General features: G+C 37.3%; 5 protein-coding genes across 6 annotated transcripts; 2 read left to right on the top strand and 3 right to left on the bottom strand.

Annotated features, from left to right (window-relative positions):
• Positions 1-1646: 1646 nt before the first annotated feature.
• On the bottom strand, positions 1647-4840 carry LOC111806139 (putative dual specificity protein phosphatase DSP8). Its single transcript, XM_023691502.1, has 6 exons — positions 4160-4840; positions 3716-3838; positions 3454-3547; positions 3270-3352; positions 2416-2505; positions 1647-2321 (listed from the first exon to the last, which is right to left on the bottom strand). Exons 1-6 carry the CDS (start codon positions 4352-4354, stop codon positions 2052-2054), a joined length of 855 nt encoding a protein of 284 aa, XP_023547270.1. The 5' UTR covers positions 4355-4840; the 3' UTR covers positions 1647-2051.
• A 2072-nt stretch (positions 4841-6912) lies between these two features.
• LOC111805806 (leucine-rich repeat extensin-like protein 7) lies at positions 6913-8576 on the top strand. Its single transcript, XM_023691039.1, has one exon. It carries the CDS (start codon positions 6980-6982, stop codon positions 8366-8368), a length of 1389 nt encoding a protein of 462 aa, XP_023546807.1. The 5' UTR covers positions 6913-6979; the 3' UTR covers positions 8369-8576.
• Positions 8577-10282: 1706 nt separating this feature from the next.
• Positions 10283-11861, bottom strand: LOC111805722 (acid phosphatase 1-like). Its single transcript, XM_023690928.1, has 3 exons — positions 11400-11861; positions 10658-10867; positions 10283-10595 (listed from the first exon to the last, which is right to left on the bottom strand). The coding sequence occupies exons 1-3, from the start codon at positions 11789-11791 to the stop codon at positions 10418-10420; spliced, it is 780 nt and encodes a 259-aa protein (XP_023546696.1). The 5' UTR covers positions 11792-11861; the 3' UTR covers positions 10283-10417.
• Positions 11862-12257: 396 nt separating this feature from the next.
• Positions 12258-13486, bottom strand: LOC111805751 (acid phosphatase 1-like). 2 transcript variants are annotated; one of them, XM_023690970.1, is made up of 3 exons: positions 13059-13486; positions 12719-12943; positions 12258-12507 (listed from the first exon to the last, which is right to left on the bottom strand). In XM_023690970.1, exons 1-3 carry the CDS (start codon positions 13430-13432, stop codon positions 12330-12332), a joined length of 777 nt encoding a protein of 258 aa, XP_023546738.1. In that variant the 5' UTR covers positions 13433-13486; the 3' UTR covers positions 12258-12329. The 2 variants fall into 2 exon arrangements, with proteins under 2 accessions (XP_023546738.1, XP_023546739.1); XM_023690971.1 differs by having other exon boundaries at positions 12719-12928; positions 13059-13466.
• A 1573-nt stretch (positions 13487-15059) lies between these two features.
• On the top strand, positions 15060-16507 carry LOC111805941 (profilin-4). Its single transcript, XM_023691244.1, has 3 exons — positions 15060-15280; positions 15695-15832; positions 16169-16507. Exons 1-3 carry the CDS (start codon positions 15152-15154, stop codon positions 16301-16303), a joined length of 402 nt encoding a protein of 133 aa, XP_023547012.1. The 5' UTR covers positions 15060-15151; the 3' UTR covers positions 16304-16507.
• Positions 16508-16686: the final 179 nt, after the last annotated feature.

Genomic DNA, 16686 nt, shown 5'->3' with positions numbered 1-16686 from the left:
TTTTTTTTTTTTTTTTTTTTTTTTTTTTTTTTTTTTTTTTTTTTTTTTTTTTTTTTTGGTGTTTTTTTGCTTTATTCCATTAAAGATTCCAAGTTTATTTTGTTTTTTTAAGTTATTAATTAATATAGAGAGAAATAGAGAGTAAGGTGGTGCATGTTGAGTTGTTAGGACGTGCATGGAAACTATATAATAAAGTTGGAAGTGTGATTAGGTAGCTGTTTCATCGTAGTTTCTAAAGGGAATAAAAGAAAGAACAAAGATATTATGAATGTAAAAGAGATTTGAGAGAGAGAAGAATAAACTTTTGGATTTGTTCTAGAAATATAAAGTTGTGGGTCCGCCCACAAATTTGAATTCGAGATCGAAACTTTAAATCAATTGAGTTTTACTCACAATTCAACGCCAATATCGACGACTCTTAAGTACGAAGATATGATGAGCCACTATGAGTTAGTGTAATAGCCCAAAGTCATCGCTAGTAGATATTGTCTGTTTTGGCTCGTTACGTATCGCTATCAGCCTCACAGTTCTAAATCGTGTATGTTAGGGAGAGGTTTCCAAATGCTTATAAGAAATGTGTCTGAGATCCCACAATCCACCCCCTTGGGGCCTAGTGTTCTCGTTGGCACATTACCAGGTGTTTGGCTCTGATACCATTTGTAAAGCCCAAATCCACATCCACTCCCTTGGGGCCTAGCGTCCTCGTTGCCACACCACCAGGTGTCTGGCTCTGATACCATTTGTAAACTCCCAAATCCACTGCTAGCAGATATTGTCAGCCTCGTGATTTTAAAATGTGTCTGGTAGGGAGAGGTTTCCACACCCTTAATGCTTCATTCCCTTCTCCAACCGATGTGAGATCTTACAGTTAGATAACTAGACCGTTCCACATTTCCATTTGTAAACTTGGATAGTTTTTTTTGTTATCCTATGCCTTTTTCTACAATGAACGATGTTCTAAGTTCAAATAGTTGTTCTACGAAACTATTTAGGGTACGAAAGCTTGTTCGTGCATCTAGGTTATCCAACTTTAACGATCAGTGATCAATATCCACGTTATCTAATTAGTCACACCTGATAATTTCTCCACCCGCTAGGGTTACGAGAGGAAAGATCCTAAAGGGATTAGGGATGTTGGGTGGGAATATTGGGAGGGAAGGATGTACCTATTTATGTAAGATTTTGGTTGCTTTTAAAGGTAGAAGAAGGGCTTTGGGTTAGGGTTTCTTTATGGTTTGCAGATTTGGTCCCAAAAAGAAGTTGCAATAAGAATTATATATTAGTGCAAACACGAATATCACAACCTTTTCTTGGATTCTTCCCCTTTTTAGTATACACAAAACAATTACCATAACTACTTTACTTAACTTAGTCCTTAAGTAAAAGGAAATGGATATCCCCTTTCCCCGATCACGCTAAAACTAATATGAAATGAAACTCAAAACTATAATGTTCTATGAATTTTGGATATGTGGATGCAGCTAAAATGAACGGTATAGAACGAGAGTTGCTTAGACTTGTGTCTTCAATGAATTTGAATTGGTTTGATTCAATTAGTTCTAGAAAAAACTAACAAACTCAATCCATAAAGTTTTCATTTATTTCATTTATTTAAAGACCAGCAAAAAAAAAAAAAAAACTCGAACTATACAAACCCGCCTCTAATTCGACCTGTGGCATAAGTTTCAAGTGGAAATCGATATCATGAGTTTACATGGCTGCATGGTTCCAACTGCCAGCAACCAGCAAAGGACATGACACGATTGTACAACCTATAGAACAGATCCTGTTCAAGTAACTTCGTTATCCTCGTTACCCTTTCGACTCCGAAGCCAACGAGCTAAATATTTTCCATCAGAACAAACCACAAGGTTTTATTGAGAAGATGATTCTAAGGGAAGTGAAAATTTTGATGTAGCAGTTATGTACAACCTAGTAGTGTCACTATTTGGTGGTGTTCTACTATCAACTTCAGAACGACTCTGTTTGAGCCTTAGGAGTTCGATTCTTACTTCCATGACAAGGCGTGTGCTATGGTCATAAGTCGTTCGTCAACAAGCTCGAGCCTCCGACACCGGCAGACGCTTCATGAGAGATCCACTGCTGCCATGAACTAACAACGACGAAAAGAGGCAGGACAACCTTGCTATCATTGGCTTTGACTTACCCATCCAAGGGCCAACTGCAAGTTCTCTACCTGCACTGTCGATGCACGTACCGTGATATCCTTCTAGATCGTCTTTCGTAATCAGGACTGCATCTCCTCCTGAGGGAGGGCTAGAACTTGCAACGGGTCGACGGTTGCTGTATTCTTGAACAGCCTGTGTGTTATATAAGACATAAGGATGAAACTATCTGATTTCCACAAGCTTCTGATCTAAAAGACTTCCAAGTTTAAGGAGTAATTTCTTTTACCTCCCACTGTGAGGGGGCGAGCAACACCCGTGGTCTTCTCGAGCGCACGTATTCCAGCGCAGCAGATGGGGTCATGTGCTTATATTTGACCTGAACAACAAACAAAGGAAATCAACATAATCTCGATGTTTTGTGCAAGTTTAAATGTAACAGCCCAAGTCCACACGATTGACCAGAACTAGAGTCACTAGTAGATATTGTCACTCTTTGGGCGTTTTTAAAATGTATTAGGGAGAGAGATCTCCACACCCTTATAAAGAATGTTGCATTCCCCTCTCCTAGGCTCTCTTTCGGGCTTCCCCTCAAAGATTTTAAAACGGTCTGCTAGGAAGAGGTTTCCACACCCTGATAAAGAATGTGATAAAGAATGTTTCGTTCTCCAGTCCTAGGCTATCCCTTTCGGGCTTCCCTTCAAGGTTTTTACAACGCGTCTGCTAGGGAGAGGATTCCACACCCTTATAAAGAATGTTTCATTCCCCAATCCGGGGCTTTCCATTTCAAGCTTCCCCTTAAGGTTTTTAAAACGCATCTGCCAGGGAGAGGTTTCCACACCCTTTTGTTCCCCTCTCTTGGGCTTTCCCTTTCGGGCTTCCCCCCAGGTCGTTTCACTAAGGAGAGGTTTCCACACCCTTTTGTTTCCCTCTCCTCGGTTTTCCCTTTCGGGCTTCCCCTAAGGTTTTTAAAACGCTGCTAAGGAGAGATTTCCACACCCTTATAAAAAAATGTTTCGTTCCCTCTCCGACCGACGTAGGATCTCACATCAAATTTCTGGATATGTCATAAACGAGGATTTCTTTTCACACGTCTCACTACAGTACAGAATTTCGACATAGAAGGGTAGTACATGATATTACCAAATAGCAAAGCACAATGGTCGTGCTCCTTCCTCGCCCCGCTTTACAATGGACGTACGTTGTTTTACCACACAACGCGTTTCCTGAAGACAGAACAAAAACATGTTAAATCATAGCACACACATTGTAAGAAACAGGGGAAGAAACGACGCTACAAAACGTTACAGCTACGAAAATAACTCACTGTGAATGAAGTCCACAGCTCGACTAATATCAGAAAATTTCGGAGCAAAACAATAATCTCTCGTCGGGATCTTTAAATGATCGATTCCATAGCGCTGCAGAACGTTCAAAAGTCAGGCAATTAGTACAACTTTCATGCCTCAAATGGTTATTCAAAACAAGAAAACTCGTCTCTCTTCAATCGAATCAGGCAACACAATATTTCAAGCTCTAAGAACAAGAAAATACACATGAACAACTGCAAACAAAGAAGCAAAACTCACATAATACAACGAAGATGGAACTAATGTTTCATAAGGTTCATTGAGAGTGATAACACCACCGACACCGAGCTCCTTCAACCTCGGCACGTCTTTGGGGAACGGCACTGCACCGAGCAAAAGAAACTGGGAAGGCAAGACAAAGTTCTTGACATTAATGACAGAAAAACTCAATGGAAAATCCTTGATCAGTATAATGCAGAGACAAATCTGCAACAAAAATCACATAAACACACACAAAAAAAGGAAGCAAATCCATATAGTTTCATGGATTCATACAGTCTTAATATATCATGATCATCAAGTTCATCAGATTCTAACAATCAAATCCATCACACATACAAACTTCAACAATTAAAAGCCAAACAGATCAAAAACGCCTTCAAAGATTAAAGATAGTCCTTAAGCAGTTCGATGAACACGAAGCAAACAAAGAAATGAACGAACCTGATCGATTTCATCCCACCATCTGAATTCAGCCTCCATTTTATTCCGAAGAACGTTATACAGAAGGGTAGGGTAAAACAGGATTCGAGCCCCAGCCCCAACCAACGCTCTTTTGGCATCGACCTTCACAATCTGATCGCTACCCATTCCATTTTCCCGATCATTCCCAGCATCTTCCAATTCCACGATCTTCATCGCAAGAACACCAGAAGAAAATTCTAATATCCAGATGAACAAATCGAAACCCCAGAAGAAAAATCTAATACCCAGATGATCAAATCGACACCCGATTCCCACGGAATTAGGGGTAAAATCAAATCGGAATTTCAGTAAAAATGAGGGATAATACGAAAATTACATGAATGGGTGAGAATCGGAAGTATTGGAAGATCGAAGGAAAAGAGGAATCGATCGGAAAGCGAAAGAAATAGAAACGAAACACCACAGGTTAAGGAATGGATCAATTTAGAGAAACGGAGAGTGAGAGCATCTCTCTACTAAGAAATGGAATCATCCGCAGAATTCGAATTTATATGGAAACTGAATAATCAATTGAGGATCAAGCATTTATCCGCACACACCCAAAAAAAATTTAAGTCAGAATCGATTCCAAATTCTAGCTCATGTACATTCTAGATTGCAACTATTAAATTATTTTATCTCAATCTTAGCGATTAAGATATTTCAACTCCATTCTAAACCAACTGTTAATATCACACATCTAAATATGGTAGATAAAGATATAAATGAAGCTATAGGTAACCGATTAGGCCGCTTGTTGTTAATTAAATTTGGATTAAAGACCCACTTCTTAATGAAAATTTAGATATTGAAATATAATGTTTAAAGTATTTAATTTTTAATTAATTAATTAATTAATTTAGTGGAAAGTATATACTTTAGATGAATTTCTCATTTTATTTTAAGAATTAAAAAAAATTAATTTAAAAGGCACATTTATGATGTTTCCAAATCAAGTTTTTTTTTAGATATGGACAATCTTACAAAGCTTTCCACTAAGGCTATAAATAAAGTTTTTTTTTTTTTTAAATATTTTTTTAGATAAGAAAATAGAAAATAAAGTAAACAAAAATAAAAAATAATAATAATAAAAAGGAGAAAAGGGGGGAAAACCCAATTTCTTAAAGTAATTAATTAAAAAAAAGCCCCCAAAGTTTTAAGTTTCTCACTTTATGCCACTTTTTAGTGCAACACGTATTTCTAGAATTAATTCTATTATTGTCTTAGGAATAAATTATTTTTAGAAACAACAACTTTTTAATTAACAATAAATAATTTATTTACTATTTTTGGAACAATTTATTATGTCTCACGAATCAAATAGTTTTATAATAATATATATTCTAGTTAAAATATAAAGGTCCAAGATTCGAATCTCTCGAATTTCACAAGTCATTGAATTCAAATTTGTTGGGTTCGTGGCTCAGTTTGACCAGCTCCATGAAAGTTCAAGTGACGAGATCTTATATGATTGAGTTTGGGAGGTAAAGCGTTTTCGCTCTTTCCCCTCGTCAACTTGATAAAACATTTTCGAGTCGGGTTCTTTAGATCCACGTGTTTTTTTATCGGACCCAATGATGAAGAAGGGCACACGTACCTAAACCCAACCCACTAAGTGGGCATCAAGCTTTTGACCCAAAAGAGGGTTAAGGGGAAGTGCAAGCCCATTTGGTTCATCAAAGTTGTTGTAAAAGCAAAGGCCCACATGGATCATGGACAGCAATCAAGCATTTTCTTTCAAATTAGTGGCACACAGAGAAGAACAATGGCAATAAGTGAAGGAGGGGAATCCATGAACTAAATCTAGTTCGGGAAGAATCCATGAATTAACCTAATGCATAAAGTTTTTGTTTATTTGAACCCGACCCAGTCTAAATAAGTTCATAACTCAACCTAACTCGTATGAACTGGACTGAGTTGATCGAATTTTTTTAACACACTTAGCTCGGAAAAAAATCGAATTTTTTTATTCAATCATAAAGAGATGGGAATAGAAGGCTTTTGAGTTGGGTAAGGAACATATATTGGTGCTCTATCAATGGCTTCCACTAGAAGTGTGGTAGCATGAAAGAATACTTAAGTGCTTCCCAAAACTTCTTATTTTCACACTTCCATTTAGGCCTTTTTTATAGAGTTATAATGGTTTTGGTGGCATCCCTATTCAGAAGCAAACCCTGCAACCGCCTGCTTTTTCCCATTCATTTTCACACCAAAACGCTTCGTGTAAAAAACAAGTCTCGATTCTATAATTTAAACTTTTTAGCTCGTTGGATGGTTATGAATTAAACATAGTCAAAATCGAGCTACCGAGATCTAGATAGTCAAATCTCTCAATACCCCATTTGAAACCATCTCAGTCTGTGTGATATGGAGGAGTGTTCAAATGACTCGATAACCCGAAATCCGATTAACCCAACCCAACTGTACCATCTTTAGATGGGTTATGAACTTATTTGAGTTGGGTTTTGTTCAAATAAAAGAAAACTTTATGCATTGATTCATGGGTTCTTCTAAAACGCTTCAAATTAAGTTAAACCGACCATGACACTGATCAAACCCTAATATGTGTTGTAATAGTGATGGAAGAAGATGGATTAGATTATGGTGTCATAAATAAACAAGAGTGTGATTTTGTCTTTTTATGAAAGAGTAGGCAGATTTATTCTCAACTCACCTAACTTCCTTTGAAGATTAATAACAGAAAGCCCACAATGTTATGAACTAGTCAATAACTTACTCCCATTTCAAAGCTTCAATCTTTCAAGTTTGAAAAGGAAAAAGAAACTCCCAAAACAATGGATGCTTACAAAAAGTTGGAAACTTCTCATTAACCCAAAGAAACAGAGAAGCTTTGCTCAACTTAGGCCTCCATTGTCAACCCTTTTTGCTCTCTTCAATGCTCAAACCAAAGCAAGTAACATCGAGCTCGTGGTGCGTGTCGTGAACTCGAAAATGGAGTGTTGGGTTTTTTTCAGTCTGTTTTTAAGTGGTCTAATTCTCCCCGCCCGAGCCATTGTCGGCGTCGGCGGCGGAGTTCGTTTTGGCTTTGGTGGTGGCGGTGGCGGAGGCGGAGGAGGTATTTGGGTTGGCGGAGGAGGAAACACTCCGAATCCGACTCCGACTCCGACTCCGAATCCATTGTTAGGGACTCAACTAAACAGAGCATACTCTGTTCTTCAGACATGGAAATCTGCCATTTCCGATGACCCCACCGGAATTTTAACGACATGGGTCGGCTCAGATGTATGTTCTTACCAAGGAATCTTCTGTACAAATCATAGTTCCGGCCAAATATCCGTCACCGGAATCGACCTCAACGGCAAGAATCTCAGAGGAAGCCTCATCAAAGATCTGGCCTTTCTCACCGATCTGACGCTTATTCACTTAAACAGTAACAGATTTTCCGGTACGATACCGGTGAGTTTCCGGCAACTCCAATTCCTTCAAGAACTGGATCTCAGCAACAACAACTTCTCCGGCGAGTTCCCCGCCGTCACTCTCTACATTCCGAATCTCAAGTATTTAGACCTCAGATTCAACTCCTTCACCGGCCCAATCCCGGAAGAATTGTTCTTCAAGGAACTAGACGCCATTTTCATAAACGACAATCAATTCACCGGCGAAATCCCCCAAAACCTGGGGAATTCACCGGCGTCTGTGATAAATCTGGCGAATAATCACTTCGTCGGAGCAATTCCGGCGAGTTTTGGGTATATGGGTCCGAGATTGAAGGAAATTCTGTTCCTAAACAACCAATTAACCGGTTGTATTCCAGAAGGAGTTGGGTTTTTGACAGAAATTGAAGTCTTGGATTTCAGTTCCAACAAATTGTTCGGTCATCTTCCTGATACAATCTCTTGCATGAACCAAGTTGAGATTTTGAATCTAGCCCACAACGAGTTATCCGGCGTCGTTTCGGATTTGGTCTGTTCCTTGAGAAGCCTCGTGAATCTATCCGTAGCGGATAATTTCTTCTCCGGCTTCAACCAGCAGTGTCGGAACCTGTTCGGTGGGTTCGATTTGTCGTTCAATTGCATTCCGGGGGTGGGTCTGCAGCGGCCGTCGCCGGAATGTTCTGTAATTCCGGGAATTGGGTTGAGTTGTCTCCGGGTTCCTGGACTTCCACGGCCGTTGGTTTGTGGGCGGCTCGTTGAAACGCCGGCGGCGGAGGCGGCGGCGGCCCCGTGAGAAGGATGTGTGGAACTGGCGGGTGGCAGCCGGTGGGTAGGTGATTAATTAATTGCAATAACTATACAGATTTTTGGGTTTTTGTTTTGGGGGGGAATTGAATGTAAATCTTTTTCACATTTAATTCTTCATGGAAACAGTACTATCTGAGATTTTAATGGTGTAGATTTTTAAAAGGAACTTCACAATCAGATCTTTGATTTAATTACACTTATGCTTTATCTCATTTTGGATATTAGGGTTCGGGTCCATTTGAATTGACTTTATAAGTATTGGTAAGTGTAAAATAAATATTTTTCGTATAGTGATACAGTTTAGAACTTTTAAACAGCTCGAACAATGACCCAAAATGAAACGTGTCTTCAATCGGAGGGACTTAGACCCTTCCCATAATTACAATTGATTCACATAGTCAAATAGTGTAGCAGCTCACAAGTCTACTACTAGCAAATATTATTCACTTTGGCTCATTACGGCTCACAAGCCTACTACTAGCAAATATTGTTCGCTTTGTCTTGTTACTTATCGTCATCAGTTTCACAATTTTATAACAAAACACATCTATTAGGGAAAAGTTTCCAATACCCTTAATGTTTCGTTCCCATCTCCAACCAATGTGAGATCTCATAATCCACCCCTTCGGAGACCTAGCGTCCTCAAGTGACTAGCTTTGATAACATTTGTAGTAGTCCAAGCCTACTACCAGCAAATATTGTTGGTTCTGATACAATGTGTAGTAGGCACACCTAGCTTTGATAACATTTGTAGTAGCCCAAGCCTACTGCTAGCAGATATTGTTGGCTGTGATACGATTTGTAGTAGGCTTAGCAGATATTGTTGGCTGCCCAAGTCTACTGCTAGCAGATATTGTTGGCTCTGATACGATTTGTAGTAGGCTTAGCAAATATTGTTGGCTCTAATATGATTTGTAGTAGGCTTAGCAGATATTAGCGGATATTGTTGGCTTTGATACCATTTGTAGTAGCTCAAGCCTATGTTAGTAGGTATTGTTCGATTTGGCCCATTACGTATTGTCATCCTGATACCATTTGTAGTAGCTCAAGCCTACTGCTAACCGATATTGTTGGCTTTGATACCATTTGTAGTAGCCCAAGTAGTAGCCCAAGCCTATTGCTAACAGATATTGTTGGCTTTGATACCATTTGTAGTAGCCCAAGCCTACCGCTAGCAAATATTGTTGGCTCTGATACCATTTGTAGTAGCTCAAGCCTACTGCTAGCAGATATTGTTGGCTTTAATACCATTTGTAGTAGTCCAAGCCTACTACTAGCAGGTATTGTTCTTGTTCGATTTTGCCCGTTACGTATTATCATCAATCTCACAATTTTAGAATAAAACACGTCTATTAGGAAAAAGTTTCCAATACCCTTAATTTTTCGTTCCCCTCTCCAACTAAGGTAGGATTTTTGCTTCGTTCCCCTCTCCGGGATCTTATAATCTACCCCTCTGAAGGCCCATCACTTAGCCTGTTGTCGTCATCTTCAATGTTTTAAAATACGTCTATTAAGGAGAAGGTCTACTAAGAAAGAGGTTAAGAAATGTTACCTAGGCATTAAAAGAATTGTGTTGGGTTCAATCCCACATTAGTGCAAGATCTTATCTTGCATTACTTACTCAACTAGATTCATGCATGAACAAGTTAGTTGTTGAAGATAATTGGAGAATTGACAAACTTGATACCTTTTTAGAAACAAAAAACATGTCGGTGCTTAGAAAGATATTTTTGACTTATAAGGGTATAAGTGGTCAAAGCCCACTTCTTAAATGGGCCTTACAAATGGGCTGAAATACTTTCTTCAATCATACGCAAACAAAAATAGTACATATTTCTTAATAAAATGCATTATTTATTAAAGTTAGAAGGATCGTTTAGCCCGAGCAAACCCCATTAAATTACTCCACTAATCGAGCTAAATTCTTTCGAGAATGAATAATCGATACATGGACAGTTCAATAACATCGAAAAGTTCGATTAAACACAACTAAAAGTTAATACATCCTCGATAATGAACTAATTATTGACAATGACTAAGGAATGTAGTACATTGAATTTGGAAGCTTGAACGATCGTTTCGCAAGAGCAAACCCCATCAAATCACTCCACTGATCTCCCGAGTTTCCTTGGATAATGTAACCTTGTTTCACTAATTCGGCTCTCTTCTCAGATTTATATACCGTAGCTTTCTTTCCTTCGTCATCAGGTCCCCTAAGAGCAAAAAGTTTAATTAAACCATCCTCCAGTAAAAGATATTTTAAAATCACTCATACCTTAAGATAAGCTTCTCCCAACCCGAATAACCCGCTTGGAGTAGGTTTTGTTGCGTGACAGCTCTTTGAGATTCACCACGTCCCGTTAAAAGAAAAATCTTGAACCCGAGACTTTTTAGCTTTTTGTACAGTCTCAAACTCATTGGCAATGGAGGAGCCGAACCCGTGTTCACCCACTCGTTGAACGAAGTATCATTGAACGGTTTAGACCTACACAATCTCATACAAATAATTCAATCCTTATTTTTTAAAATCTTTAAAATTTTATTTTCATTTATTATATTTAAATATTTATTAAATTACAAAAAGCATTTTTAATATTTCCTATATATTATTATTAAGAGACAAACAATATTAGGAGACAAACAAAGCACAGCCTAGCAACCTATTTACAGACATACTCAAATAACCATGTGAATATACAGAGCCCATACCCCACAATATTTAAATATATTTTTTATTTATATAAAAATATGAAAACTTTATTAAAATAAATTATTAAATTATTTATGATCCTTTTAATATTTATATATGCATTTTCTTATATATATATATATATATATATATTCATAATGGAGAAATAAGTCTTCCTAATATTAAATTTCTTTTTTTTTTCTAATTTTATTTTTATATTTAAAAAAAAATGAAGAAATTAACGATTTTTGTTTTTAATTTTTTACCTTAAATTAAATATATATTTAAAAAAAAAATTAAATATGACCGAAAAAAACGCTGAATTTACCCGAATCCATTAGCTCTATAATACGGCAAATTGGAAAGCAGCGTTTCATCCACATCAAAAACCCAAGCGTCCCTCCCATGGTCCTTCCCGAGTTTGACTGAATAAGCAAAGGTCAACGAGTAATTCGCCACGGCTCGCGAGTCCGACAGATAGCGGTGGCCGTTGAAGTACTCCCGGACGAACTCAATGCACGGCCGCGGAACAGCCTTCCACGATCCCGCGGCGTTCACTTCCACCGCGAATTTCCAGCTCTCGCATCTCGGGTCGCCCTCTGCCCGGACCACGTGCTCTCTCGGATATATTCTGACGGCTGCAGCGGAGGAGACGGCGGCGGTAACAAGAAGAAGAAGAAGAAGAAGAAGAAGAGAGAGAATTGACGTCGGAGAAGCCATGGCCGGAAACTCGATGAGCGGTAGATGGAGGAAGAGTGTGGATTTATAAGGATTAAAGAAGCTTTTGGAGCTAGTTTGAAGTCCAATTATTCAATCATTGTTCCTTTACATTAATAATTGGATTTAAAAATTTACCGCTTTATAATGGTAAAAAGTCACCAACCAATTTCACCCAATAATTTCTTTATTTTCCAACGGTTACGATTTACCTGAATGCTCGGCTAATTTTAATATTTTATATCAGTGGACAAGAATCTTTAATCTACTTTTAATTTTTTTTATATAAATAATAATAATAATAATATATTTTTTTTTTAAATAGAAGAATATATCAATACAATTTAAAGCTTTTTTTTTAAAAATAAAATAGTTAAAAATTCGAATTATATTTCTATTAATATATTTAATTTTTTAATTATTCATTTATTTATATGAAAAATTTAAATTTTGAATCATGGATGGAGTGGAGGGCTGCATCTTTCGACTGTCATATTTATTGATAACGATAGAGAATAGGCGAGCTATTATTGCCCAGAACCTAAGAAACGTAGTACATTGGATTTGGAAGCTTGAACGAGCGTTTTGCTAAGGCAAACCCCATCAAATCACTCCACTGATCTCCAGAGCTACCTTGGATTCTGTAACCTTGTTTCACTAATTCATCCCGCTTCTCTGATTTGTATATTGTAGCTTTCTTTCCTTCGTCTTGATGTCCCCTAATTTCGTGATAGAAGGAACGAAATGCAAATTTAATTAAATGATTCCTTAAAAAATAATAATAACCCCAAATAAACTTTATGTTAAAAATGTTTTTTTTTTTTTTTTTAATTTGGCTCGAGTTTGGACTCTACTTCTCGTAACACATTATTTTAGTTCAACAATATATGGAGTGAGAGATTCAAGACTCGAAAAGCTTGGAAATCATACCTGAGGATGAGCTTCTCCCAGCGAGAATAGCCTGCATCAATGAGATTTTGTTCTGTGACAGCTCTTTGAAATTCAGCTCGTCCGGTTAAAATAAAAATCTTGAATCCAAGCTTTTTGACCCTTTTATAAAGTGTCAAACTAGCTGGTAATGCCGGTGCCAAGCCCTTATACACCCACTCGTTGAATGAAGTTTCGTTGTATGGCTCCGACCTATTCCAATTAAAACTAATTGTAGCGATATTTAAAGTTTAAAATATTATTAAAAAATTAAAAAGTTGAGAATATTTTAAAATAAATTAGAAAGTTTATAATTTTTTTTAATTATTTAATTAGAATTTACCCGAATCCATTATCCTTATAATAGGGCAAATTTGAAAGCAATGTCTCATCGACATCGAAAACCCAAGCGTCCATTCCGTCCGCGTCGGCAACGTTCACCGACAAAGCGAAGTTCTCCGAGTAAGACGCCACTGAGATGGAGTCGGAGAGATAGCGGCCGGTGTTGAAGTAGTCCTGAACAAACCTAACGCACGGTCGGGGAATAGCACTCCATGATCCGGCGGCGTTGACTTCGACGGAGAACTTCCAACTCTCGCATTCCGGGTCACTGTCGAGCCTGACCAAGTGTTCCCTCGGATACATTCTGATGACTTCGGCGGAGGAGACGGCGGCGGCGAGAAGAAGAAGAGAGAGAATTGAGGTCGGGGAAGCCATGGCCGGAAAGTTGAGGACGGTGTTGCAGGAAGTGGGTGGATTTATAATGGAGATCAGACGATGGCAATTGTCTACCTACCTCACATTCATTGTTATCATATCTTATCTTTTTCTTTTAAAAAAATAAAAAATAAAAATAATTTTTAGCTCCAAAAATCCTTTGTTGAACATTCATCATTTAAGATGATTGCTACTATAAATCTTCCCTGTTTTGGACAATACATACATATATATATATATATATATCATTTATCACGTGACAATAATTTTGGGTAGATTTTTCTAGAATTTAAATATATTAGGTAATTGAATTTTTTAATTAAAAAAAGTCTTTTTTAAATAAATTCTCGAATTAAATAACAATAGTAGGTGGCCACTTAAAAAAAAGGTTTAAATTCATAAATTTTGAAATTTGCCTGTTTCCCACTTCTAAAATTGTAAATTTTAAATTATATTTAATAAATTAAAGTCTAAATTTACAATTTAATATTATAATTATTATATTATTGTTTTGATTTTTTTAATTTTTTTAATTAAAAAAAAGTAATTATTTATTATATCTTCCCTACCAAGCGATCAAACTCGTGGGTCACGGAGTACGTCACTTGACTGAATTATTGAGCCACGTGGTGAAATTAATTATTTAACTATTTTTTTTACCCTTTACTTCTTATCCACTCTTTCGTGGGCCCTATCCAATTTTTTTTTTCTACCATGTAGGACCCTTCTTTAATTAATTACATTTTGTTAATGAACTAATTATTACCTTTTTTACTGATTACGTAATTCTTAATATTTGAATACTCAATTAACTAAACAGATATTTATTTTAAGTTTTTATTGATAATATTTTACTTTAGAGTTTAATAAAAGGATATTAAATGTAACGACCTAGTCCTCTTTGGGCTTCCCCTCAAGGCTTTGGTTTGTTCTCCATTCCAACAATGTGGGAGGTCACAATCCACCCCTTTGGGGCCCAGCGTCTTTGCTGACACTCTTTCATTTGTCCCATCGATGTGGGACCGCCCCTAAATCCACCCCCTTTGAGGCACAGCGTCCTTACTGGCACACCACCTCGTGTCTACCCCCATTCGGGGAACAGCGAGAAGGCTGACACATCGTTCGTTGTCTGACTCTAATACCATTTTGTAACGACCCAGATCCACCACTAGCAGATATTGTCCTATTTGGGATTTTCCTTTCGGATTTTCCCTTAAGGCTTTAAAACGCGTCTGCTATGGGAAGGTTTCTACATCCTTATAAACCGTTAAACACGAGCTTGTCTGGTTGGGCCCAAAAGCTAGAAAAAGACTGAAGGTGAACTTAAAGACGTAAATGGGCTGGCATAGTAAGACGAGGCCCATGGTTTAAAGCCCACGGCCCATAATGTTATTTATTTTCATTTGAATTTAAAATTAAAAAGGAAAAAAGAAAAAGGAACTACTCTCCTATTTGGAAGGGCCTAAAACCGGGTCTATTGGAGTTATGAGGTTCATCGGTCCTTTTGAATAGGAACTAAATAATTATGAGATTAAAAAAAATAAAAAATAAAATAAATTAATTAATTCCCGCCTTTCTCTCCTGCCCTATTTATTTCCATTTTAGTCGAAGACAAGGCGAAAGAACGAACCGAGCCTCATCCTTTACCGGAAGAACTTGAAGAGAGCTCAGCAATCTGCGAAGAACAAACGTGATCACCGATCCAATTTCCATATCAAAATGTCGTGGCAAACATATGTCGATGACCATTTGATGTGCGACATTGATGGCCAAGGCCAGCACCTCACCGCCGCTGCCATTATTGGCCACGATGGCAGCGTCTGGGCTCAGAGCACCTCATTTCCTCAGGTTTGGATCTAATTTTTCAATTTTTGTATTCGTTTTCAACTCGCGGATTGGATACTTTAGCATCAGTGCAGTTTAGGGCGTTAATTCAGCATTTCGTATGTGGATTACGCGCGTTTGTTTGTTTTTCATATGTATCGTGATATTTGATCGTATTGAGGAAAGATAGGTTTAGCCATTGGTTATGTGTAAATGCTGATTTGGTCGTATGGTTCGTTTATTCGACTGGTTGTCTATTGATAATAGTGTGGATAAATGTAAATCATTAAATGTTGATTCCAAGAGGATTCTGATTGATTCCTCTTGTCGTTGGGTTCATTTATGCGATGAACTAATGGTTCTAATTCATGTGTAATAACTAAACGTTGATTCCAAGAGGGTTCTAGTTGAGTTTCTCATCACGATTCTTAATTGTAGTACAAGCCTGAGGAGATCACTGGTATCATGAAGGATTTTGATGAACCTGGTTATCTTGCACCTACTGGATTACACCTTGCAGGTACAAAGTACATGGTTATCCAAGGCGAGCCTGGAGCAGTCATCCGTGGAAAGAAGGTGATGCAAACATCATATAAATAAGTCTAAACTGTTTTTTGGATTATTGATTATTCCTCTATTTCATTTGTCCACAAGGCTCTGACACCTTGAGAATTTTGAAATGGTCAGAAGTGACTACTAAAACTTGATCAATTGATCTTCTTCTAAAGAAATATCATTATGATTTCACATTTATCACAGCATAGTTTTTGGCTTGAACACATTGCATCTTAAATGATTTCTATTATGATTGTATTATGAGAATTATAGCTATGTTGTGATAAACATGGTGGAGTATATCAATCTATGGATTAAAGTCTGTTAAATTTCTATTGTGTTGGATTCTTGGGACAGGGGTCTGGAGGAATTACCATAAAGAAGACTGGGCAAGCTCTAGTTTTTGGCATTTATGAAGAACCTGTTACTCCAGGGCAGTGCAACATGGTCGTTGAGAGGCTTGGCGATTACCTCGTCGATCAGGGTCTGTAGGCTTTCTAAGTATCGAAATTTTGGCCTACAATTATTCCTTTTCCTTGTTCCTTTTTGTGTTTGTTTGGTTCCAAGTTTGCATATGCTTCATTCTCGAGCCTCAGAATTGGCAGAGAAGTTAATGCAGACAATAACCTCCTCAAAGATATTATTGACAGTTGTTTGGAGCTTCGCTTTTGATTAATTTTTATAAAATATCTTAATATTTTTTGGGTATTCAATCTTCTTTTCTCAATCATTTCTCTAATTTATTCCTTTAATTAATATCCTAATCTTTAGAGATTGTTTACATTCAAGTAAATTGCATACAGGTTATACAGTCTATGCTCTTGATTTGACAGGTCAGAAAATGAAATGCTTTGATTATTATTATTATTATTATT

The sequence above is a fragment of the Cucurbita pepo genome, chromosome LG11, assembly GCF_002806865.2.
Source record: "Cucurbita pepo subsp. pepo cultivar mu-cu-16 chromosome LG11, ASM280686v2, whole genome shotgun sequence".
Lineage (NCBI taxonomy): Eukaryota > Viridiplantae > Streptophyta > Magnoliopsida > Cucurbitales > Cucurbitaceae > Cucurbita > Cucurbita pepo.
The sequence above is the reverse complement of the archived record's forward strand: the minus strand, read 5'-3'. Positions and strand labels throughout refer to the sequence as shown.

What these genes read in the sequence shown, in the direction of transcription:
- LOC111805941 (XM_023691244.1), top strand. Translation starts at nt 15,152, where the DNA reads ATGTCGTGGCAAACATATGTCGATGACCATTTGATGTGCGACATTGAT. An exon ending in AGAGCACCTCATTTCCTCAG is followed by an intron (nt 15,281 to 15,694) that starts GTTTGGATCTAA and finishes TCTTAATTGTAG; the next exon opens with TACAAGCCTGAGGAGATCAC. An exon ending in CAGTCATCCGTGGAAAGAAG is followed by an intron (nt 15,833 to 16,168) that starts GTGATGCAAACA and finishes TTCTTGGGACAG; the next exon opens with GGGTCTGGAGGAATTACCAT.
- LOC111805806 (XM_023691039.1), top strand. Translation starts at nt 6,980, where the DNA reads ATGCTTACAAAAAGTTGGAAACTTCTCATTAACCCAAAGAAACAGAGA.
- LOC111805751 (XM_023690970.1), bottom strand. Translation starts at nt 13,432, where the DNA reads ATGGCTTCCCCGACCTCAATTCTCTCTCTTCTTCTTCTCGCCGCCGCC. An exon ending in TATAAGGATAATGGATTCGG is followed by an intron (nt 12,944 to 13,058) that starts GTAAATTCTAAT and finishes CGCTACAATTAG; the next exon opens with TTTTAATTGGAATAGGTCGG. An exon ending in TGGGAGAAGCTCATCCTCAG is followed by an intron (nt 12,508 to 12,718) that starts GTATGATTTCCA and finishes TCACGAAATTAG; the next exon opens with GGGACATCAAGACGAAGGAA.
- LOC111805722 (XM_023690928.1), bottom strand. Translation starts at nt 11,791, where the DNA reads ATGGCTTCTCCGACGTCAATTCTCTCTCTTCTTCTTCTTCTTCTTCTT. An exon ending in TATAGAGCTAATGGATTCGG is followed by an intron (nt 10,868 to 11,399) that starts GTAAATTCAGCG and finishes GAGATTGTGTAG; the next exon opens with GTCTAAACCGTTCAATGATA. An exon ending in TGGGAGAAGCTTATCTTAAG is followed by an intron (nt 10,596 to 10,657) that starts GTATGAGTGATT and finishes TTTTGCTCTTAG; the next exon opens with GGGACCTGATGACGAAGGAA.
- LOC111806139 (XM_023691502.1), bottom strand. Translation starts at nt 4,354, where the DNA reads ATGAAGATCGTGGAATTGGAAGATGCTGGGAATGATCGGGAAAATGGA. An exon ending in TTCCATCTTCGTTGTATTAT is followed by an intron (nt 3,548 to 3,715) that starts GTGAGTTTTGCT and finishes AACGTTCTGCAG; the next exon opens with CGCTATGGAATCGATCATTT. An exon ending in CCATTGTGCTTTGCTATTTG is followed by an intron (nt 2,506 to 3,269) that starts GTAATATCATGT and finishes TTTGTTGTTCAG; the next exon opens with GTCAAATATAAGCACATGAC.